Source organism: Macaca mulatta, chromosome 1, assembly GCF_049350105.2.
Source record: "Macaca mulatta isolate MMU2019108-1 chromosome 1, T2T-MMU8v2.0, whole genome shotgun sequence".
Classification (NCBI taxonomy): domain Eukaryota; kingdom Metazoa; phylum Chordata; class Mammalia; order Primates; family Cercopithecidae; genus Macaca; species Macaca mulatta.
Window position 1 is genome coordinate 59,790,914 of NC_133406.1, and position 23,674 is coordinate 59,814,587.

Here is a 23,674-nt window from a genome sequence, read left to right on the forward strand (position 1 = left end):
GGGCCTGAGAAGCGGCGTCGTGGAGGACGAGACGTGTGAGGGCAGGAAACAGTGCTGTGTGTCCAGCAGAGGGCCCTGCCCAGCCCATGGACAGAGGCTGGGAGGGAGGGCAGGCGAGTGTGATGCCAGACGCCTGACTGGAGGCGGATCCAGCCGGCCAGCTGCCTCTCTGGAGCCCAGCTCTTGGGCCCCTGCACTCACCTGCTCTTCCCAGGGTGGCTGCCTCCTGCTCATTCAGCCATGCGGTGGCTGTGGCCCCTGGCTGTCTCTCTTGCTGTGATTTTGGCTGTGGGGCTAAGCAGGGTCTCTGGGGGTGCCCCCCTGCACCTGGGAAGGCACAGAGCCGAGACCCAGGAGCAGCAGAACCGATCCAAGAGGGGCACCGAGGATGAGGAGGCCAAGGGAGTGCAGCAGTATGTGCCTGAGGAGTGGGCGGAGTACCCCCGGCCCATTCATCCTGCTGGACTGCAGCCCACCAAGCCCTTGGTGGCCACCAGCCCTAACCCCGACAAGGATGGGGGCACCCCAGGCAGCGGGCAGGAGCTGAGGGGTAATCTGACGGGGGCACCGGGGCAGAGGCTGCAGATCCAGAACCCCCTGTATCCGGTGACCGAGAGCTCCTACAGTGCCTATGCCATCATGCTCCTGGCGCTGGTGGTATTTGCGGTGGGCATCGTGGGCAACCTGTCGGTCATGTGCATCGTGTGGCACAGCTACTACCTGAAGAGCGCCTGGAACTCTATCCTTGCCAGCCTGGCCCTCTGGGATTTTCTGGTCCTCTTTTTCTGCCTCCCTATTGTCATCTTCAATGAGATCACCAAGCAGAGGCTACTGGGTGACGTTTCTTGTCGGGCCGTGCCCTTCATGGAGGTGAGTGTGTGTTCTGTCTGAGCTCAGTTGAGAGGCTGCAATCCAGGGAAGGGGTTCAAAGTCTCCATCAGGTCCTTGGAAGTGGAATTTGTGGGTGTGCAAAACCTGAGTCTTGGAGCTCTGGCTTGCTTCTCCTCTACCTTGGAGAAGGAGACAAATACGGTATTGGTTTCTGGTTGCTCTCAAGAGAAGTAGGCAGGCCAGGGGGACAGGCGGGTATGTGGGGTCCCTGGGTTCCAGCCCCAGCCTGATCTCCTGCTTCAGGAGCAACCTCAAGGCAGGTCTCTCCCACTTTCTCCAGACCCTAAGCTGCCCTCTCCCTTCCTCAGCCCTTCTCCCCTGTCCCACCCAAGATCCCTCTGTCCTTTCTTGCGGTTCTTCTTCCCTCTGTACCCTCTGCGGCTGTCCTGCTCCCACAGCTCCCTTCACCGTCTCCTGCCTCCTGAAGGAGTGCCTGAAGGGAGAGCCCAGTTTCCTTCACACCCGTCTGGATCAGGTCAGCCTCCACTCCACAAGAATACAAGAACCCGAAGCAAAAGACTGCTCTGTTCTTCCCTCCCTGCTGAGATTCTCATTGTTACCATTGTCATCTCCACCAGCAACTTCCTAGATCCTCTCTGAAAGGGAATACCTGGTTCTGGGCACTGGAGCTAATGGGGGGCTCTAGTCTCAGCTCTACCACTGACATACTGGGCGTCACTGGGCAGGTTGGGAGACCAAGTCTCCCAACCAGGGTGGGTAGACCAGATGGTCCTTCCAGCTGGCCTGTTCTACACTTCTAAAGTATACCACTATGCCCTCACTTCTGGGAATGTCTACGATAAGTCCACGGGTGTCAAAGGGTATGTAGAGCATAGAGAGACAACTTAAAACACTGAAGAAATATACTGATGTGTGCATTTATGCAAAACACAGCAAGGCCACCCTCTCTTTATAAGACAAAATAAGCAGTCTTTCAAATTTGGGCTGCATGGAGTGTAATGGAGTGACTGTGGCCTCCCTGTGAAGCTGCTGTTCCTTCGTGAATGATGCTGCATGACAAGAGAGACTTGCCTGGCCAGAGAAGGGCTCAGGATCAGGCACATGGACACAGGTCCTATTCCAAGGTCTGTCCCCACCTCACCATGTAACAATGATGATGTCCTAGTTGGACAGACTCCCTGGGTCTCAGCAGTGGGTACAGTCCTTTCCTGTCCTTCCAACCCAGGGAGACTGACTAACAGTGGTCCAAAGGTACTCCACCCTGAAAGAAGACCCTGTGCTGGGCGCAGTGGCTCACGCCTGTAATCCCAGCACTTTGGGAGGCTGAGGCAGGCGGATCGCTTGAGGTCAGGAGTCCAAGACCAGCCTGGCCAACATGGTGAAATCCTGTCTCTACTAAAAATAAAAAATTAGCCGGGTGTGGTGGCACACGCCTGTAGTCCCAGCTACTTGGGAGACTGAGGCAGGAGAATCGCTTGAACCTGGCAGGCAGAGGTTGCAGTGAGCCGAGATTGCGCAGCCTGGGTGACAGAGTGAGATTCCGTCTCAAAAAAAAAAAAAAAGAAGACCCTGCAACTGGAGAGAGCCTTTGCATCTTAGTTATCATCTCGTGCTCACAACCCATGTGAGCTGGGCGTGCTTAGACACAGGACTCTGAAATTGAGCAGACTAGATTAGAAACTGGGCTTTTCCCATCACTCTCTGTGTGATTTGGTAAATTACTTTAACTGCCTAAATCTCCATTTCTTCATTGGTAAATTGGGGATAATAATACTAATAACTATCTGGGTGAATTCTTAAGGGATTAAATGGGTGATGTCTATACAGTGCTTAGAATTAAAATCAATAAATGGTGGTTTTTTGTTTTTTTTTTTTTTTTTTTTTTTTTTTTTTGAGACGGAGTCTCGCTCTGTAGCCCAGGCTGGAGTGCAGTGGCCGGATCTCAGCTCACTGCAAGCTCCGCCTCCCGGGTTCACGCCATTCTCCGGCCTCAGCCTCCCGAGTAGCTGGGACTACAGGCGCTGCCACCTCGCCCGGCTATTTTTTGTATTTCTTAGTAGAGACGGGGTTTCACCGTGTTAGCCAGGATGGTCTCGATCTCCTGACCTCGTGATCCGCCCATCTCGGCCTCCCAAAGTGCTGGGATTACAGGCTTGAGCCACCGCGCCCGGCCTAAATGGTGGTTTTTATTTGGGCATGGTATAGAGGAGAAGGGGAAAAGGGCAGACACGTATGACCTCTTGCTTGCATGTGGCTGGTAGGTAAATGAACACCTGGCCCTCCCTGACTGTGGGTCCTGACATATGTAATGTCCTCCTGGGCCAGCCCCTCCACACCTCCTGGAGGATAGAGATGATCCACAGGCTGGTAGAGAGTCCTCCTTCTAGGCTGGGTGGTGGGACGGGTGGAGGGAGACAACACCCTTTTTCTCTTTTTTTGAGACAGAGTCTCACTCTGTTACCCACAACACTCTTTTTCTTTATTTGAGACGGAGTCTCATTCTGTCACCCATGGTGGAATGCTGTGGTGTAATCTCAGCTCATTGCAACCTCCACCTCCCAGGTTCAAACAGTCCTCCCACCTCAGCCTCCCGAGTAGCTGGTACTACAGGCAGGCAGTACCATGCATGGCTAATTTTTGTAGTTTTGGTAGAGACAAGGTTTCACCAAGTTGCCCAGGCTGGTCTCCAACTGCTGAGCTCAAGCAATCTACCTGCCTTGGTCTCCCAAAGTACCGGAATTACAGGCGCAAGCCACTGCGCCTGGAAACACCCTTTTATAGGGAGGATCTCAGGATGACGCTGAGGAAGGAGCAGGAAAAGGCAGCTTGGAATAAAACTTGAGATATTTTTGAGATGTAAAATAGAAGGACAGGGCTGGGCACGGTGGCTCACGCCTGTAATCCCAGCACTTTGGGAGGCCGAGGTGGGTGGATCATGAGGTCAGGAGATCGAGACCATCCTGGCCAACATGGTGAAACCCCGTCTCTACTAAAAGCATAAAAATTAGCTGGGCGTGGTGGCATACGCCTGTAATCCCAGCTACTCGGGAGGCTGAGGCAGGAGAATCACTTGAACCCAGGAGGCGGAGGTTGCAGTGAGCCAAGATTGTGCCGCTGCATTCCAGCCTGGCAACAGAGTGAGACTCTCAAAAAAAAAAAAAAAAAAAAAAAAAAAAGGAGAGAGAATGGCGGCGTTTCTACCCAAGCTTAAAGGCTGTGCCTCCACAGGCCTGGGCTCCCCTGCCAAGAGACGGGGTTGGGGTTCTCACAAAGGACACTTGGTGACCGTGCTAAAAGCCGGGGATTGTGTTCCCCATCCAGAAGAGAGAAGAATTTGGACAGGAGGGGGATCTGAGCACAATCTCTGAGTGTGGCCGAGCAGCGTCTGACGGTGCGGGAGGGTCCCCTCTTCCTTCCTGCTCTTTGGCACTCTCCTCCCCTGCTGCTCAGGCTGCTTCCTCTTGGCTCACGGGGTGGTTTTCCATGCGCTTGATGAATAGTGTGTGGGCATGGTGGGCACAGGCTGCTCGGAGGGGGGCCACTTCCCCACACAGCCAGGCCCTGGGCTTCTCCAGACAGGGCCAGGAGCAGGACTCTGTGTGTGTGTGTGTGTGTGTGTGTGTGTGTGTGTGTGTGTGTGTGTGCGCGCGCGCGCGCATGCACACGTAAGCCATGTTCCCCAAGACCATTCATCCCATGCGTGCACATAATGGGGTGTGGGCAGTGGAAGGACCTGCAAAGATCCAGAACTTCTATGTCTTCATCTTGGTTCTTCCTTGGAGATGATTTTCCAAAGTCTGTCAGAGAGCAACAGGGTCTGTGGGAGCCAGGCCATTCATCCCCCAGCCTGAGAGGCAAAGAACAAGGGGGAAGGAGGCAGGTGTGTGTGTAAACCTCAGCCCCACCATTCATCAGCAGTGTAGTCCTGGGCAAGTCACTCTTTCTGCCTGAGCCTGAGCTTTTTCAGCTGTAAGGTGGTTGATTGGGAATGTGATATGTAAAGTTTCTGACCCATAGGAAAAGCTTATTAAATGGAGTTGTTACTATTATTATAATTCATTTCCTTCCTTCCTTCCTTCCTTCCTTCCTTCCTTCCTTCCTTCCTTCCTTCCTTCCTTCCTTCCTTCCTTCCTTCCTTCCTTCCTTCTTTCCATAGGGTTTCACTCTGTCACCTAGGCTGGAGTGCAGTGATGTGATCTTGGCTCACTGCAGCCTCAGCCTTCTAGGCTCAAACCGTCCTCCTAACCTCAGCCTCCCGAGTAGTTGGGACCACAGGTGTGCCTCACCATGACGGGCTAATTTTTGTATTTTTAGTAGAGACTGGGTTCCATCATGTTGCCCAGGCTGGCCTCGAACTCCTGGGCTCGAGTGATCTGCCTGCCTCGACCTCTCAAAGTGCTGGGATTATAGGTGTGAGCCACCGCGCCAGGCCCATTATTATAATTTCTATGCTTATCACTCCATTCATTGTCTAACTGAGCCAGAAGCCAGGTGTCCTTCCTTGTCCCCATAGGTTTTGACCAAGTGCGTCTCTCTTCCCTCACATCCTGCCCACAGGTTTCCTCTCTGGGAGTCACGACTTTCAGCCTCTGTGCCCTGGGCATTGACCGCTTCCACGTGGCCACCAGCACCCTGCCCAAGGTGAGGCCCATCGAGCGGTGCCAATCTATCCTGGCCAAGCTGGCTGTCATCTGGGTGGGCTCCATGACGCTGGCCGTGCCCGAGCTCTTGCTGTGGCAGCTGGCACAGGAGCCTGCCCCTACCATGGGCACCCTGGACTCGTGCATCATGAAACCCTCAGCCAGCCTGCCCGAGTCCCTGTACTCACTGGTGATGACCTACCAGAACGCCCGCATGTGGTGGTACTTTGGCTGCTACTTCTGCCTGCCCATCCTCTTCACGGTCACCTGCCAGCTGGTGACGTGGCGGGTGCGAGGCCCTCCGGGGAGGAAGTCGGAGTGCAGGGCCAGCAAGCACGAGCAGTGTGAGAGCCAGCTCAACAGCACTGTGGTGGGCCTGACCGTGGTCTACGCCTTCTGCACCCTCCCAGAGAACGTCTGCAACATTGTGGTGGCCTACCTTTCCACCGAGCTGACCCGCCAGACCCTGGACCTCCTGGGCCTCATCAACCAGTTCTCTGCCTTCTTCAAGGGCGCCATCACCCCGGTGCTGCTCCTATGCATCTGCAGGCCGCTGGGCCGGGCTTTCCTGGACTGCTGCTGCTGCTGCTGCTGTGAGGAGTGCGGCGGGGCTTCGGAGGCCTCGGCCGCCAGTGGCTCGGACAACAAGCTCAAGACCGAGGTGTCCTCTTCCATCTACTTCCACAAGCCCAGGGAGTCACCCCCGCTCCTGCCCCTGGGCACACCTTGCTGAGGCTCCAGCAGGGGTGGGGAGGGAGGGAGAGAGGGGCCGCCACCCCCGCCGGTGTCTGCTGTTCTTTCCCCATAGGTCTTGCTTTGCTGCCTGTCTTGCTGTCTAGAGATGGACTTGGTTCCTCTTGTCAAGGTTTGGGAATGTCAAAGCCCACTCCCCACGCAGGGCCTTTCCTGTCCCTTGTGGGGCCTTCCAACCCTGTCCTTTCCACTGGTGGGTGGTGATGCTTCTAGGTCCTTAGAACTGCCCAGAAACTCTGCATCCCAGCAGCTGGGAGCCAGAACTTTGCCTGCCCTCCCTTGGTTGCAGTCTCTCTTCTTGCTCTCTGCCTTGTAACCTGACCATACTTTAGTTGCGCCCTTCCCATCATCTTCCAACCCCCAACCTGGGGCTCCATCTTGGAATGGGGGCTCCTTGGGGGCTCCAGCTCAATGTGGCTCACCACACTCTTCTTTTTCTTTTCTTTTCTTTTCTTTTCTTTTTTTTTTTTGAGACAGAATCTTGCTCTGTTGCCCAGGCTGGAGTACAGTGGCCTGATGTCAGCTCTCTGCAACCTCTGCCTCCTGGGTTCAAGCGATTCTCCTGCCTCAGCCTCCTGAGTAGCTGGGATTACAGGTGTGCACCACCACACCCGGCTGATATTTGTATTTGTAGAAGAGATGGGGTTTCATCATGTTGGCCAGGCTGGCGTCGAACTCCTGACCTCAAATGATCTGCTTACCTTGGCCTCCCAAAGTGCTGGAATTATAGGTGTGAGCTGCCGCGCCCGGCCTCAATACACTCTTCTCTGGACCGGATCTGTCCCAGCCCTGGATGCCTCCTCCTACTGGTGCCTTCTTTTCTTCCAGAGGATTTCTCTCTCCTTCCTCCTCCTTTCTTTGGGATCCCCTGGTTGCCCTATCCCACTCTCCCTGTTAGGTGCTTTCCCATAGGAGGCCCTTCCTGAGAAACAATAAACTAGGTAGAACTACCCCTACACCCATCCACTTTCTTGTGCCACATTCTGGCAGGGCCCAGATGCACCTGGGCCTTCCTGGCCTGGCAATGCCTAGGGGAATTTCTGCTGACCTGGCCTGGCCTGTGGCTGATGTTCAGAACAGCCCTGTGGCTCTGGGGACTCCAAGGGTTTTATGGCTTTTGAGGGACAGAGAGGATGGAGGGCTCGGGGAGCCGGGAGACCTAAGTCCTCATCCTGGTCTAAACCCCATGCTGCTTGGGAAGTCAAAAGCCTGGAAAATCTCTCTCCTGGAGCCCTCGTCTCTGCTATGCCCTCTCTCCACAAAGCCCCCCTTGGAGGGAGGCCAGTGCTCTTTCCTCTGTGAGCCCCAGGACTTCCCAACCTTTGTCACTCTGAGAGCTGCTCTTGTTCAGTTTCTTAGAATGGACTGTTTTGCCTGTAGACGGCCCAGCTGCCTGCCCCGGCCTGCCCCGGCCCAGCCCCCACTGCACCACCCTTCCCGCCAGAGCTCCCACTGCCCCCAGCAGATGCTTCATGCAGCTCCTCCTGTGGGGTCTTGCCCTTGAAGTCCCACTTCCCCCAGCCCCACCTCTGGGCCCTTCCAGAGGGCACCATTAGCCTTGTGGGTCCCTGGGAAGCTGGCACAGCATCAAACAGAAGTGATGCCTCAGCCAGGCTGCCAATCACTCCCTGCCTGGGAGCTCAGCTTTCCTCAGAACCGCCGCCCCTGTCTGAAGCTCTGTCCTGGGTCCCGCCAGACTTCTGCCCACCAGGCCTACCTAGAACTTCCACACGAGGCCTCAGGAAGGGTCCCGGGGGCCCAGGGACGGGCAGAGGCAGGGGTTCCGAGCACCCGGGGCTCCATTCTCCTCTGTCCACCCACCCACACTCCTTGGCCTCAGCCTGCCCTGTACCCAAGCTTCCCTCCCCCTCTCCTGGGGATCTTAACGGCCTTGTTCTCTCTCCCTGGCACCCACCCCCAGGGCGGGTGATGCCGCCAAGAGAGAGGGAGGCCGTTGCTAGGTGATGGCGCCGCCATGCGCACACCCTTTGTGCTGGGGAGTGACACCCACCCATTTCTCAGCAGACCTGTTGCCACGGTGACTGAAGTCCCCAGCTCTGTCTGTAGAAACTTCAGATGGCTGGGGGAGCAGGTTGGAGAGAGGACCAAAGGCAGGCCTGTCACGCTGAAGCTCCTAGGGACCATTTCCTCCCCATTTCCCCAACTCCTTCTCCACCCCCCGCCAGGCCTGGAGGCACCACCAGCTTCCTAAGGGATGCAGGAAGGGGCCGGGTGAACTGAGGTGAAGTCCAGGGCAGGGGAGGCAGACCCCTCAACATCCTGTTTAGGAGTCCTCCTCCACAAAGGGTGCCCTCCGCCTCTCCCTCCTGCTGGTTGGTCGACTCAGAGATGAAGGGGGAGAGATCGTGGCTCCAAGGCTCTGCCACTGCCACCTCCCAGGCCTGCCAATGTGAATGGCTTGCAGAATCAGTCAGCAGGCCAGCAGTCTTGGGAAAGAGCCACTGTCCCCGCAGCCTGGGCCAGCTGGGGGAACAATGTAGGGTTTGTTGCTTCGGGGTCCTAGGCTTGCGGGGGGGGGTTGGCACATGGTGGGCGGTGGACTTGAGCTGGGATGCTCTGAGATGCCACTGACATGCTTGCTCACCCAAGGGCAGACTTCAGACCAGCCCTCAGATCCTGATGCCAGGTTACGGGGATGAGGGGAGCCTGAAATCCACTGCGTCTCCCTGCTCCACTTGGGAGTCTCCTTCTCATCACTTATCCTGGAACCTGAGTGCAATTACTTAAACCTAGTCTCAGCTTCCTCATCTGCAAAATGGGAATAATCTGTCCTTCACAGAGGAGTATGGTCATTTAATGAGATAAGATACATAAAGCACTTTGCATAGTGCCCCAAACCTTTTATTCCTTCCTCCCCTTTGGGAATTCAATTCTCCAGTGTGATGGAGCAAGCTTGGCCAGGGGATTCTTAAATGCATCCAGGTTTTGGCATCAAAGGGCCCCAAACATGACAAATTACCTATACTCATGGTCTGTTCCCTGTTCACCTTTAATAGGTTGTGTGTGTGTGTGTTTTTTTTTTTTTTTAAGAGTTGGGGGGGTCTTACTATGTTGCCCAGGCTGGCTTTGAACTCCTGGGCTCAAGCAGTCTTCCTGCCTCAGCCTCCTGAGTAGCTGGGACTACAGGTGTGTACCACCATGCCTGGCTGAACACTTATTTTTTGAAACAGGAGCTCACTCTGTCACTCAAGCTGAGTGCTGTGGTGTGATCATAGCTCATTACAGCCTCTGTTTCCTGGGCTCACACAATTCTCCTGCCTCAGCTTCCTGAGTAGCTGGGACTGCAGGTGTGCACTACCACGCCTGGCTAATTTTTGATTACTTGTAGAGATAGGGTCTCACTATTTTGTTCAGGCTGGTCTCAAACTCCCGGACTCAAGTGATTCTCCTACCTTGGGCTCCCAAAGTGCTGGGATTACAGGTATGAACCACTGCACCTGGCCCTTGAACAAATTCTTTAAGTCTTATTAGTACCTGCTGCATGCCGGCACTCTGGAAGGAGGATGCTCGCTTGCTTCCTGGTAACCAGGTGTCTTATCTCAAACCTCAGTCCTCACTGAGGATCACAGGATCTAGAAAGGCACCTCGGCCTGGAAACAGCCCCAGATGAGTGAGATTGCTGGTCCTCTCCCAGGATCCCAGGCCCAGGGCAAACCCAGACAAGCTTGCAGCCAGGAGAGGGCAGGGGACAGAGCCCTGGCCCCCCTTCAACCTCCTTAGCCAAGAGGGCATGTCCCATTTTCCTTAGGAGTTGGGAAGTACCCTAGAATCACTTAGCTTCAGATGCCAAATTCCATCCACATTCTTTCCTCCAACTCTCCAGCAGTGGGGAACTGCCTCTCCAGGCAGGGCACTGCTCTGACAGGTCTGATGACTGCCTCCAGGAGGAAGCTCTGGGCACCAATGAAGGTGAGGGGCTGGGGGGCCCAGGATGAGGAGTCAAGATCCCCACTCCCAGGACTACGGGACAATTTGGCTCCTTTTTCCTGCAGTGGGAGGGGTGAGAAGGGCTGGGGTGTTCTGCAGGGGCCTGCTCCATTTTCCAGGGTGAAGGAGAGGCCGAGGGAGGTGGAGCGGGAGGAGGTGGGGCTTACTGTGAAACTGGGTCAAGATGGCCTCGGATTTGAGCAGGCAGGGCCACCAGGCTCTGAGGCAGCAGCTGTGAGCAGTGCCGAGGGAGGACCAGTCTGACGGTGAACGGTGAGGTGGTGGGCGGGGGGGCCGACTAGAATCAGGCAGAGGAGCGAGGGCAGGCCTCCTACCAGGAAACCCATAGCATTGGCACTAACTGAGAGGCAGCAAAGGCGGTGACACTCCCCCAGGCTCTGTGGGCCCAGCCCTACCCCTGGAGCACAGTTAACTGGTTCTGGGGTAGGAACTGGGGGCCAGAAGGACAGGGTGCTGGTTCTGGCTCAACCTTGGCTGCCGGTGAGATCCAGGGCCTGGGAAAGAGGGGCTGAGGCCTGAACTGGGCCTAAGGAGAGCGCAGCTCAGTTCGCACACAAAACAGCACCCAGCCCTGTCCCTTGCCACCTCTACCCAGTCCTGGGCAGTTCCCTCAACAGAGCTTTGCAGCCCCACGTGGCAGCTGCTGGCTCAAAGCTGGCTACATGAAAGTCTGAAAAGAGAATGAGAAGGAGGTGGCGCAAGAGCCTGGACGCACGTGTGGGAGGCCGTTTTGTGCAGCGCCATTGTGCTCCCCGGGCGGGCACGTGCTCGCGCTCCGTGGCTCTGTTGGTGCCCAGTGTGCAGGGGTGTGCTGGTGGCCCTGTGGCAACCCATGCCAACTGCGGAGAAGTAACCGGCACCATACACCCCCCCAACACAAAACTGGTCATTTATTTTTGTTGTTGTCATTGTTATTAGGAGGCAAAAAAATGTACAGTTACAAGAATCATTTTCCAAACAGAGGTTAAATATGAGCTGAAAAGTGTAAAAAAGGAAGAGGAACATCACTTTACAAATCATTAAATTAAACAAATAAACAAACAGAACCCAAGAACCAACCCCCCATGCTGAGTTCTCTCCTTGTGCAACTCTGCAAAATGAGAACAGAAAATGAAGTGGGCCGTGGAGGTGGGGGCCCTGGGGAGGGGCGGGAGCTGGGAGCCAGGAGCAGGCAGGAGGGGGCTGCTGGGGCATGGATGCTGGCTTTCTGCCCCGTGCACCTGGTGGTTTCTGGTACCTGGTCGTACCTGGTGGCTCTACCCAGGCTGGGGACTGAGGGGAGGGGCCCCCGGAGGCCCCTGCTAGCCTGTGGGGTTCAAGCACTGCCAGCACAAGCCAGACTGGGCGGTGGAAACACACGGGACAGGGGGGCGGCCACCAGTGCCCAGGCTGGTACCTGCCGCAGGTGCCAGTCTCCACCTCTCCTGATCTGAACTTGCCCCAAGTCCACCTGCGTCTCCCTCCTTTTCTCCAGACTCTGCCCCCTCCCAGGTCCTGAAAGGGATGCCCTGCAGCATCAAATGGTTGATTTTAGTCTTTGCTTAAATTAAAAAATTAAAATATATATACATATATATACTGTACACACAGGACGATAACAGAGAGTGTTGAAAAGGGAGGTGCAGGAGTGGGCCAGGGAAAAGCCAGGGGCGGGGGCTGTGGCCCAGGGTTGTTGGGAGGGAGGCAGGGCTGGGTGATGGGACAAAGGCAGCGGGGAAGGGTGAGAAGTTAGGGGACCAGAATGGGGGGCAATGTATTTTACAATAAAAACAGGAGTTCAAACCTCAGCAGAACAGGACTCTGGGGTCCCCAGAGGGCCCTCCTCACACTGGGTGAGGAGGGGTGGGCTTAGGGGGACGACGGGGGGGGGGCGGGGAGCTCGGCTTCAGGTTTAGATGACGACGGTCCCTGGTCTGAGGGAGAAGGGCTGGAGTCTCAGCTTCTCCGTGACTTTGAGTGTTGAATAAGCCACTGTAGGGTGATGTCTGAGAGGCGAAAAGAGAACAGCTTATAAGGCCTGCAAGTGCTGGCCATGCTGGGGCAGCAGAGGCCTAAGAAACCAAACCTAAGGGTATCACAAGTCCAGAGGTGCCAGGAGGGATGGCGCACACTTGGAGTCCCAGCTACGTGGGACGCTCAGGTGGGAGGATTGCTGGAACCCAGGAGTGGAGTTGGAGGCTGCAGTGAGCTATGATCACTCCACGGAACTCCAGCCTGGGTGACAGAGCGAGACACTTTCTCAAAAACAAACAAACAAGAAGTCCAGAGCTGGCAAGCGCCACACGGCCCTGAACAAGTAGTAGCGGAATCCAGGTGCTGGGAAAGAGACAGAGCCACAGCATGTCAGAGCCAGCAGGGACCTGAGAATCACAGGGTCCAGCCCTGGAATCTTAGAAGTGAGGCGGTGAAGCCCAGAGCAGGGATCGATTTCAACCCCAAGATCATACAACCACTTGGGGACGAGCTGGGACAGTGCCCAGAATCTGGGCCGCCCGGCTGCCTTTTCTACCCAAGAGCCACAGAGCTTTGGACTTAAAGGAAAGTTGTGGAGCGAGAACCTTTGAGAGCCACTAAAACACCCAGAAATGCCTCTCCCCTCTCCTCCCCTTTCCCCAATCCTACGCACCAATGTTGTCCTTTTCTTTGCAGGATATGGAGTAGCAGCAGATCTCTCGGTCCTGGATGGCAGACAGATTCCTGGGGGAAACCAGAGTAGAGTCCACTGAGGCTACGCACATCCAGGGGGCCTGGGACTAGGGGACAGCAGGGCCTTTTTCTTAAGAGGCTACAATGGGGAGGGTGAGGTGCCTGAAAAGGTGGGCTCTGCTGCCACCGTGTGGCTAATACTAAGAACAGCAGCAAGCCTAGGCTGTTGGACTGGTGGCTGGGGAATTGGGAGAGCAGAAAGTAATATAAAGAGCCACCCAACTCACATTTTCTCAATCAGCTCCTTCTCATCCAATGCTCCCGGAAGGTCTCGCTTGTTACCCAGGACTAAGACCTATGGAGAAGCGAGGGTGAGGATGAGGTCTAGGGCAGCTGTGCCCAGGTTGTCTGGGTGGTGAGCTGGCCTCCTGGGTCCCGTTTCCTCTCTGCGCCCCTACTATGCCTGGCTTTTACCTGCCCCCAGTGACTTCCCAGCCGAGCTCCCTCCCCATCCCGCTCCCACAGGTCTGCTGACCGGGATGCCCTGCAGCTGAGGTTTGTCCAGTAGGTTGTGGAGCTCGTTCTTAGAGGCCTCAATCTTCTCCTGGTCAGCAGCATCCACCATGTACCTGGGGAAAAGGGCAGGGTGGGGACAAGCATGTTGACACCACAGGCTGGGGTGGTGCAAGGAAGAGAAGGAGCTGCTGCTTGGAGGCCAAAGCATCTGTTGCAGCTTGGTCACTTCAGGATCCATGGGCTACCTGGCCTGGCTCAAGGCAGGTGCTCTTCGGATGTTTTCTGAGTCTATGGGAGTGAACAGCTGCGGGGAATCCTGGGGCCTGCCATTAGCCTCCAAGTGCTACTCTGGGGAAGCCATTACTCATGTGGAAAAGCATGGGCCCTCTGGAATTAGCTGTAAGACCCTCTCAAAGTGACCCACTTATGTTTTCATGGAAAGACTAAATAAGGTTAGAGTGAAAAAAGCAAAGGAAACCTTAGAAGATTTCTTTTAGCAAGATACTTTTTGTTATCAGGTTAAAAAGCAACCTATTGTTTATTCTAAACAATCTATTGTTTGGGCATATATATGTAATACATTTTATTATTATTATTAATATCATTTTTGAGATGGAGTCTCACTCTGTTGCCAGGCTGGAGTGCAGTGGTGCAATCTCAGCTCACTGCCACCTCCGCCTGCCAGGTTCAAGCGATTCTCCTGCCTCAACCTCCCAAGTAGCTGGGACTACAGGCGCATGCCGCCACGCATGGCTAATTTTTTCTATTTTCAGTGGAGATGGGGTTTCACCATGTTAGCCAGGATGGCCTCGATCTCCTGACCTTGTGATCCACCCGCCTTGGGCTCCCAAAGTGCTGGGATTACAGGTGTGAGCCACCGCACCCGGCCTATTAGTTTTTGAGACAGGGTCTCACTCTGTCATCCAGGGTTGAGTGCAGTGGTGCAATTACAGCTCATTGCAGCCTCAGCTTCCCGGACTCAAGAGATCCTCCCGCCTCAGTCGTCTGAGTAGGTGGGACTACAGGTGCGTGCCACCAGGCTCAGCTAATTTTTGTACTTTTGTAGATATAGGGTTGCGCCATGTTACCCAGGTTGGTTTTGAACTTCTGATCTCAAGTGATCTGCCTGCCTTGGCCTCCCACTGTGCCCTGCCATTTTTCAATGTTTAAAATTTATTTTATTTTATTTTTTTAAAGACAGGATCTTGCTATGTTGCCTAGGCTGGCCAACTCCTGGGCTCAAGCAATCTTCCTGCCTTAGCCTCCCAAGTAGCTGGGATTACAGGTGTATGGCACCATGCTCAGCCAGAAAAACATTATTTTTAAAAAGCAAGAGAGGGCTGGGCGCAGCGGTTTATGCATGCAATTTGGGAGGCCGAGATGGGCAGATCACCTGAGGTCGGGAGTTCGAGACCAGCCTAACCAACATGGAGAAACCCCGTCTCTATGAAAAACACAAAATTAGCTAGGCGTGATGGAGTATGCCTGTAATCCCAGCTACTCAGGAGGCTGAGGCAGGAGAATTGCTTGAACCTGGGAGGCAGGAGGTTGCAGTGAGCCAAGATCACGCCATTGCACTCCAGCCTGGGCAACAAGAGCAAAACTCCATCTCAAAAAAAAAAAAAAAAAAAAAAAAGAATCATTTAAATCACACAAAATTCAAGACAGTGGTGACTTGGGTTGAGGGGAGGGAGACAGTTAATGAAGAGAACGCACAGGTGTCTGTTTCTTAGATTGGGTAGTGAGTGCTCAGGGCATTTATCCAATAAGAAACGAGCAGCATGCAAAATAAAGGCAGGCCACGGACCGACACTGTGTCATGAACTGAGGATTATGTCTAATACAACCCTGCGCCTCTGAGGTCCTCGAAGGTAGCAGGGCTAGGGGAGCCAGGTAAGGCTGGAGTCTGGGGATGCCTCCCGTGTACTTACACGATGGCGCTCACTCCTCGGCAGTAGCGCTCCCACATGCTGCGGAAACGCGGCTGTCCCCCAATGTCCCAGAGCTGAGCAAGAAGCGGGTGAGATAGCCTCAGTAGTGGGCAGGCCACCAAAATGGTCTCAAATGCCCCCTCCTACCCTGCCCTACTCTCCTCTGCCTCCCCGGCTTTCTCTCCAGTTCTCCCCCCTCTCCACCCACCTCTCCGTCTACCTTAGAAGTCTTCTACCGTCTTTTCCCAGCTCCTCAGCAGGGGGACCCTGGCCTCTGCCCCACTTGAGCTCGCTCCTCCCAGGGGCCTCCATTGCCCTCCCCAACACACACACACAGAGTCCTCTGCACCCCCTAACTTCCGAGCCCTCACCTTGATAGTCACATTCCCTTTGGTGATTTTGCGCATGTTGAAACCCACGGTGGGGATCATGTCCTCGTTGAACTGTCCTGACTGGAAAGAAGACTCAGAATGGGAAACGGTGCAAAAATCGACATGTCCTGGCCACAGACCAAGAGGCTGCAAGAACCATGCAGAGGCCAGGCCAGAGCGTCCTAGGCTTCCCACCGTGGGGTACTCTTGCATGTCCCGTGCTTTTAGGCAGGATGGGCTATCACCAACCTATGTGTCCCGCCTACACTCGGGGATGCCCTGTGAAGAGACCCACTTTTATCAGTCTCTCTCTCTCTGCCTAGACTAGGGGAAAATTCTTCCTCAAGTCTAACCTACATCTCTCTGTAGTAACTGATGCTACTTTCTCTCCAGTGGAGAGGAGGAAGAAATTACCTCCCAGGAAGAGAACTTGAGGCAAGTCATGTTCTAACAGTTAAGGAGGATCTCAAGAAAGCAGACGCATTTTCCAACCAAAAAAGTCAAACTTTCTGGGGCAGAGTATATTGGTCTTCCTGAAAATGCAGCGCACGCCAAGCAATTTCGGGATTATCCATGGTTGGGTTTATTTGTACTGTACTCCAGTTGTTGGGAAGGATAACCCACACTCTATATTGTCTGCTTACTGATGTATGTGTCTCCTCACTAGAAGGAACACTTCCTGGGAGAGGACCCCCATTAGTAAATGTTTGCTGAATACTGGGGGGTTGACTATAATTCCATTTTCCAAAATCCATTCTGTATTGTCTCTAAGATTTCTGGATTCTTCTAAACCACTTGCAAGCTTCAAATAAGGCCAGACCCAACTCCCTCTCAGGTCATATCTCCATGTTCACGGGTAGGACACTTCTGCTTATCCCCTGGGCTAAAGAGATGGGGCTCAGCCGGGTGCAGTGGCTCACACCTGTAATCCCAGCACTTTGGGAGACTGAGGGAGTGGATCACGAAGTCAGGAGTTCGAGACCAGCATGGCCAACATGGTGAAACCCCGTCTCTACTAAAAATACAAAAAAATTAGCTGGGCGTGGTGGCACGTGCCTGTAATCCCAGCTACCTGGGAGGCTGAGGTGGGAGAATCACTTGAACCCAGGAGGCAGAGGTTGCAGTGAGCTGAGATCATGCCATTGCACTCTAGCCTGGGTGACAGAGCAAGACTCTGGCTCAAGAAAAAAAAAAAAAAAGAGATGGGGCTCACTCAACTTTGAACCTGAGGGTGATAGCCCTGTTCCTTTTCTTTTTTTTTTTGAGACAGTCTCACTCTATCGCCTAGGCTGGAGTGCAATGATGCAATCTCAGCTCACTGCAGCCTCTGCCTTCTGGGCTCAAGCGAGTCTCCTGCCTCAGCCTCCCCGGTAGCTGAGACCACAGGCATGTACCACTACACCCAGCTAATTTTTGTATTTTTAGTAGAGACAGGGTTTCACCACATTGGCCAGGATAGTCTTAAACTCCTGACCTCAAGTGACCCACCTACCTGGGCCTCCCAAAGTGCTGGGATTACAGGGGTGAGCCACAGTGCCCAGTCAAGCCCTGTTCCTTTACCAATGCCCTTTTCTCCCACCAGCTGGCAGGAATAATTTGCCTTGGGTTACATGAAGAAATCAGGGGCCCTGACCATTAGCCAAGATGTAGATGATTGGCTCTTATTTCATGCCTCCAAGTCCACATGAAGACCCCTGATAAGAGTGCTTCGATTCCTCCCCACCCCCTCTTTTTTTTTTTTTTTTGAGACAGAGTCTCACTCTCTAGCCCAGGCAGGAGTGCAGTGGCGGATCTCGGCTCACCATAGCCTCTGCCTCCTGGGTTCAAGCAGTCCTGCCTCAGCCTCCTGAGTAGCTGCAACTACAGGCGCGCACCACCACGCCTGGCTAATTTTTTTTTTTTTTTTTTTAATTTTTAGTAGATACAGGGTTTCACCATGTTGGCCAGGATGGTCTCGATCTCCTGACCTCATGATCTGCCCGCCTCGGCCTCCCACAGTGCTGGGATTATAGGCGTGAGCCACTGCGCCCGGCCCGATTCTCTTTTATCTGCAGGAACCACCCATTCGTCAGGGCCCTAGGATGATGTAAGAACGGAGTACCCAGGACTGACACCCAATGACAAGGTCCAGCAGTGGTTTCCAACCTGAGGCCCACAGTTGGGCTTCAGAGATCCCCTGAATCCCCTGAAATTGTACACCATCTGTGTGTGTGTGTGCAAAGTTTTGTTTGTATGTACATTTTTCTGGAGAAAGGATCTCTAACTCCTCTCAGATATCAAAAAGGTCTGAGAGCCCCAAAGGTAGGAATCACTGAGGAAGAGGAAATGGCTTCTTCTGGCTAAGCAGGGAGAATTAAGTGTGCTGAAATTACCCAAACCCCAGCAGCATGCTGCAGTCTACCCCATCCCCATCCACAGAGTCTGAGGAAGGAGGCCCAGTTCTTGTTTATCTCTCATCCCAGGAGTGCTTGGATAAGAAACTTGAACTTCTCTGGATCTCAGGGTTTCTGAATGTAAAATTGGGGAGAAGGGTTTCGGTCTCTTAGGAACTGTAAATAAGACTCACAACGTGCTTCGAAATGGTTTCTATATAGCATGGAAAACCATCACTGCTCTTTGACAACTAGAAGATCCACAGGCTACCAAGTAAATGAGAAGCCCAGCCTGGCAGAATGTGACCTTAGCAGAGAGGGATGCTAGGAGGGCCTTCAAGGAGCCAGGCTCCCCAGCACCAGTAGGTCCTATTCAGCTGTGAATTGGAGATAAGGTGGAATCAGATTATGACTTAATTTTGCTGCGAATGCCTCCCTGTCTCATAGCTCTTTATTTAAGGTTGGAACTAACCTGAAGTCATGCAGCCCAATCTCTTGTCTCAGACTTCAATCCCTTCTGCCCCATCCCCTCTTGGGTCAGTTCCAACTATCAGAAAGTTGTTTATATTGAGTTAAAAATCTGGCTGGACATGGTGGCTCATACCTGTAATCCCAGCACTTTGGGATGCTGAGGCGGGCAAATCACCTGAGGTCAGGAGTTTGAGACCAGCCTGGCCAACATGACAAAACCCCATCTCTACTAAAAATACAAAAATTAGCCAGGCGTGGTGGTGTATGCCTGTAATCCCAGCTACTTGGGAGACTGAGACAGGAGAATTGCTTGAGCCTGGGAGGTGGAGGTTGCAGTGAGCCGAGTTTGCACCACTGTACTCCCAGCCTGGGCGATAGAGTGAGACTCTGTCTCAAAAAGAAAAAAAAAAAGAAAAGGAGAAAAAAAAAATCTATCATTCCTAGAATGTCCACCCATTGTTCCTAAGTCCCCTTGGGCACTCCAAGACTAGTTAATCCATAGGACAGTCTTTGACACTTTTATTGAAAATGTGTTTCCTAGGGCAAAACACCTCCCACTTTTCTAGCATCACAACTTTTTCAGAACTCAAAGGATGTTTTAGGTTCTTTGTTTTCGGCCTCCCAAATTGCTGGGATTACAGGCGTAAGCCACCACGCCTGGCCGATGTTTTAGGTATGTAGAAGCATTGTATATAATTTCTTTCCAGCTCATATTAACCTGCTGAGCAGCTAGACACACTAAACTCAATTTCTATTTACAGCTAGACCTCATAGGGTGAGTAGAAAAAACCCAATGCCAAAAGATCTGAGACAAACAGAGGCCAAATGAACAGGCAAAGGTAATTCAGAAATCCAGTGGTAGGCACAGGAACAGAGCACAGGGCTCCCAACTCTTTGTTTCTTACTGGAAGACACTCAACTGTGATTATACACGGGGTGGGCAGAAATGCCAGTGTGGTAGCCCCAGAGGAGCTAAAAATGCTGGAGTGACCAGGACACTGGAATTCCAACTGCAGCCCACACGGGGTGGTTTTCCTTGGGAAGCCTCTTTAAAGAAGGGAATTTAGCTTGCCTGCTCTTTTAGATGTGGCAGCGGAAGTGGCAAATTTAAGATAAAAAAGGGGACCATGTGGGCTGCAGATGGGGGACTTTTCCTGTACATCACAGAAACTCTTGACCCTGGCATGGGAATTTGGGACTCTTGGGTTCTGTTTCTGGTCTGCTATAGTCTCCAACTCTCTGGATACGATGCTGGTCTAGAGGGGGCCCTCCTGTCAAAGGCTCAACTGCAGACCCAGAAACCGAACCCACCTGGGTACCTGTAGATCCCTGTCCCAGAGCACAGCTGTAGTAACACCCTGGGGAATGAGGAGATACCTAGGCCCAGCTGCATTTCTCACACCTAAACGCCTAGAAGCCAAGCCACCTAGGCCTGCAGAGTCAGGTCAGAGTCCAGGTGTTGTGTGCCTGCTCTGGGAATCCAAGAGCCTAAGTCAATGCCAACTTTAACCAGAGGGTCTCTGACCCAAAGGGCAGAGCCTAGGCAGACAGAGCCCAGGGGCGTTAGCTCCGAAAATTACTGTGTCAAAACCGCAGCATTGGCCTGAAGATCTTGCCCTGTCAGATCAGGAGACAGGAGACAGGAGACACTGGGTCGAGGAAGGGCAGAGGTCATTTGCAGAGCATGTTTGGGAAAGGAAGCCAGTGTTCAATCAGGGTGCCCGCCCCTTGAGCCTTCCATCTGCCTTCATGCCTCAGGTCCAATGAAGTGACATACCCTGCCTTCTGGGATGCTGAGAACTGTCCGGGAGGCCCATCTTCTGCAAGGCAGGGCAACAACATGACAGGTGGAGGTACCGAGGCTGGCTGGACACATTCCTCTGCTGACCTATCTCATCAGCATCTTTGGTCACTATCTGGCCAACTCACAGTTGTTGGAAACCTCAGCTTTGGGACTGGGGCCAGGTCCCTGGACAACCCCAGTCCCTGTCCCACACTTCCTCGACCCACAAGCCCTGTCTAGCCTAGCTCTGACAGGCAGGCCGCAGCCATTACTGCAGCCTCAGCTCACACCCATGGAACTCATCTTCCCCTTTTTTTGAGAGAGATTTTAACTCCTTCCCCACCACTCCCCTGGCACTGAAAGACTTACAATCACCCACTTCAGTGTTGACTACCCAAAGCCCTTAGAGCCACTCTCCCAAGGCCCCAGCGGGCAGTGCCCCTGCACCTCATCCTCTCTTGTCCGGAGCACCTCCTCCTGCAACTTCTGAGCCAGACGGAGTCTCCAAACTCCGGTTACCATGCCATCCTCCCTGGACCCCCAGCTAGACACTGCGGGTCGGGGAGAGGTTGGGGAGGAGTCTGGGCTTGAGCCAAGGGCCTCAGCTGAGTTCTCTACCCCCGGGGGATACCTCCCCTCCCCCTCAATAGGGCCGGGGCTTCCGGTTCCGGCAAAGAGGGGTTAAGCCCTCTGGGTGGGGCTGGGCTTGCTCAGACCCCCGCCCCAAGCCTGTCGGCCGTCCTGTCCCGTGACCCTCTACCCGCGGGACAGGAAGGCCCGGGCACTTTCGCTCCGTCATGCCCCCTTGCGCGGGGGCCAGAGGGGGCCCGTCTCAGCCGGCAGCTGGTCCCTCCTGCCTCGAGAGCCCCTCGGTGCCGCCTGCCCCGTGGCACCGGCCCTGTCTGTTAGTCCCCCTTCCCTTGCCCCCAGCCGTGCAGTACCGGCCCGGGTGGGAGAGCGGGTCGCGCGCCGCTCCGGTCCCCCACGGCACGGGCCGTACTAGGCCCCAAGCACTCGGGGCCAGCTCCTCCCCCGCCCGGCGCCCGGCCGTGCCCGGCCATGCCAGGCGGCGACCCCGGTTCAGCAGGGCGCGGCGCGGGCGGGGACAGGCCCGACCCGCGGCCCGCTCCCGGGGACCCCGCACCCGACGCCCTCGTACCGCGATCACGTTGACGAAGGTGGTCTTGCCCGAGTACTGAAGCCCGACCAGCGTGAGCTCCATCTCCTCCTTCCAGAATAGGGCCTTGAACCAGTCCAGCAGCTTGTTGAACAAAGCGATCATGGTCGCTGCCGCCGGCCCCGCCCGGTGTCGGGTCCCCTCCGCCCCTAGCTGCCCTCGCGCTGCGGCCCGGAGCGGCCCCTCCCCGGTACGGCCCGGGTCCCGCGGCTCGGTGCGGGCGGAGGCTCGAGCGCGGCGGCCGACGACTCGCTGCCCCGGAATCGGCTCGCCGATGGGTGTGGCTTCAGCGCCCTCCTCCTCCTCCGCCGCCGCCGCCCTGCGCGGCCGGGCCGTGTCCTGCTCGCACCCGAGCGCGCGCTCCTCCCTCGCCGGAGCCAGGGACCAGGGGCGGCACCCGCAGGTGGGGTGAGCAGGGAACCCGCAGGCTTCAGGGGAGGGGGTTGACTGGCAGTTGGCGTCGAGAGGCGCTTAGGAAATGGGGTCTAATTTATTTTAGACGCTGTCCCCCACCGCCGCGCCCTGACTGGCACCCCCTTTCTTAAAGGGTGGTGGGCTCGAGGTGGGTGAAGTCCCGGTTAAGCAGGAGCCTTTCCAGGTTGAAGGAGAGTGTGTCACTCACTTTCCAGGACACGAAGATGAGATCTCTATGACAGGGAGGCAAATGGAGGCTTTTTTGTTCCTGAACCCTTGCCTCTGAGCATCCCTGGGTAGAGTCCCATCCTCTCAAAATGCTCCCAGCGCAGAGGGACAACCGTATTCGGGCCTTTTCATACTCCATCTTGTTTTGTTCACCACAATTTACCCCGACCACTTGTTAGGAAGCCTCTGGCCCCAAGTGAAACGGACGCTTGAAGTTGCTCCCGATTTTTACCAGCATCCCCAAGATACCGAAGCAGATACAGTCCTGGCAGGGGGCTTCCAGTGAGGAACATCTGTGACAAAGGCAAATGTTGCCCTGTTTTGGTGAAAAGCAGAGTATTCTTCAGGAGGAGAAGTGATAGTTCTCCTGAAGTGGGTGTGGAGTGCCTGCAAAGCTGCCTCACTCCTGCCCGCTTCCTTGCAGGACCCACCCGTAGGGCCTGCTCAGGCAGGCTGACAACCCCAGCTGACCCTCTGGGTAGGCCCAGGCTTCGGGCAGTCCCCAGCCTCTGCTGGCTGCCCGTTGGGATTTGGTTTTCAAATGTAGTCGTATGTAGTCTATTGTTTTAGTCAAAAGTGGATAAACTATCAATATCAACCATATCTGTCCAATCGACCGGAGTTAGATGACCCCAAATAGTCAAAAAGTTACCAAAGTAGAAGAATCACAAGGTTTGGGCTAGAATAATATTCTGGGTTTTTTTTGTTTTATTTTTCTTTTTTTGACAAGAGTCTCACTGTGACACCCAGGCTGGAGTGCAGTGGTGAGATCTTGACTCACTGCAGCCTCCACCTCCTCAGGCTCAGGTGATTCTTCCACCTCAGCCTCCTGAGTAGCTGGGACTACAGGCATGCGCCACCATGCCTGCCTAATTTTTGTATATTTTGTAGAGACGGGGTTTTGCCATGTTGTCCAGGCTGTTCTCAAAGCCCTGAGCTCAAGCAATCTGCCTGCCTCAGCCTCCCAAAGTGCTGGGATTACAGGCATGAGCCACTGTGCCTGGCCAATATTCTGGTTTATTGAGCACCATCTTTCTTTTTTTTTTTTTTTTTTGAGACGGAGTCTTGCTCTGTCACCCAGGCTGGAGTGCAGTGGCCGGATCTCAGCTCACTGCAAGCTCCTCCTCTCGGGTTCACGCCATTCTCCTGCCTCAGCCTCCCGAGTAGCTGGGACTACAGGCACCCGCCACTTCGCCCGGCTAGTTTTTTGTATTTTTTAGTAGAGACGGGGTTTCACCGTGTTAGCCAGGATGGTCTCGATCTCCTGACCTCGTGATCCGCCCGTCTCGGCCTCCCAAAGTGCTGGGATTACAGGCTTGAGCCACCGCGCCCGGCCTAAGCACCATCTTTCTAACCTCTGCCCTTTATAAGTCCCCCTCTAGCTCCTAAGATAAAGGCTATGGACTGAATGTTGATGTCCTCCAAAATTCATAGGTGGAAGTCCTAACCCCTAAGGTGATGGTGTTAGGAGGTGATTTAAGTCATGAGGGTGGGGCCTTATAAAGGGGTGGGTGGGGTTGGGGGGAAGAACACCAGCCCACAACCTTTTCA

General features: G+C 54.4%; 2 protein-coding genes across 3 annotated transcripts; one reads left to right on the forward strand and one right to left on the reverse strand.

Annotated features, from left to right (window-relative positions):
* Positions 1–175: 175 nt before the first annotated feature.
* GPR37L1 (G protein-coupled receptor 37 like 1) lies at positions 176–6,701 on the forward strand. Its single transcript, NM_001266071.1, is given in 2 exon segments — positions 176–870; positions 5,410–6,701. Coding segments are annotated over 2 exon segments (1,446 nt in total). The 5' UTR covers positions 176–240; the 3' UTR covers positions 6,226–6,701.
* A 110-nt stretch (positions 6,702–6,811) lies between these two features.
* On the reverse strand, positions 6,812–21,751 carry ARL8A (ADP ribosylation factor like GTPase 8A). 2 transcript variants are annotated; one of them, XM_015120203.3, is made up of 7 exons: positions 21,464–21,751; positions 15,679–15,759; positions 15,308–15,381; positions 13,396–13,489; positions 13,148–13,215; positions 12,841–12,911; positions 6,812–12,199 (listed from the first exon to the last, which is right to left on the reverse strand). In XM_015120203.3, the coding sequence occupies exons 1-7, from the start codon at positions 21,584–21,586 to the stop codon at positions 12,150–12,152; spliced, it is 561 nt and encodes a 186-aa protein (XP_014975689.1). In that variant the 5' UTR covers positions 21,587–21,751; the 3' UTR covers positions 6,812–12,149. The 2 variants fall into 2 exon arrangements, with proteins under 2 accessions (XP_014975689.1, XP_077859087.1); XM_078002961.1 differs by lacking the exon at positions 13,148–13,215.
* Between the last annotated feature and the right edge of the window lie 1,923 nt (positions 21,752–23,674).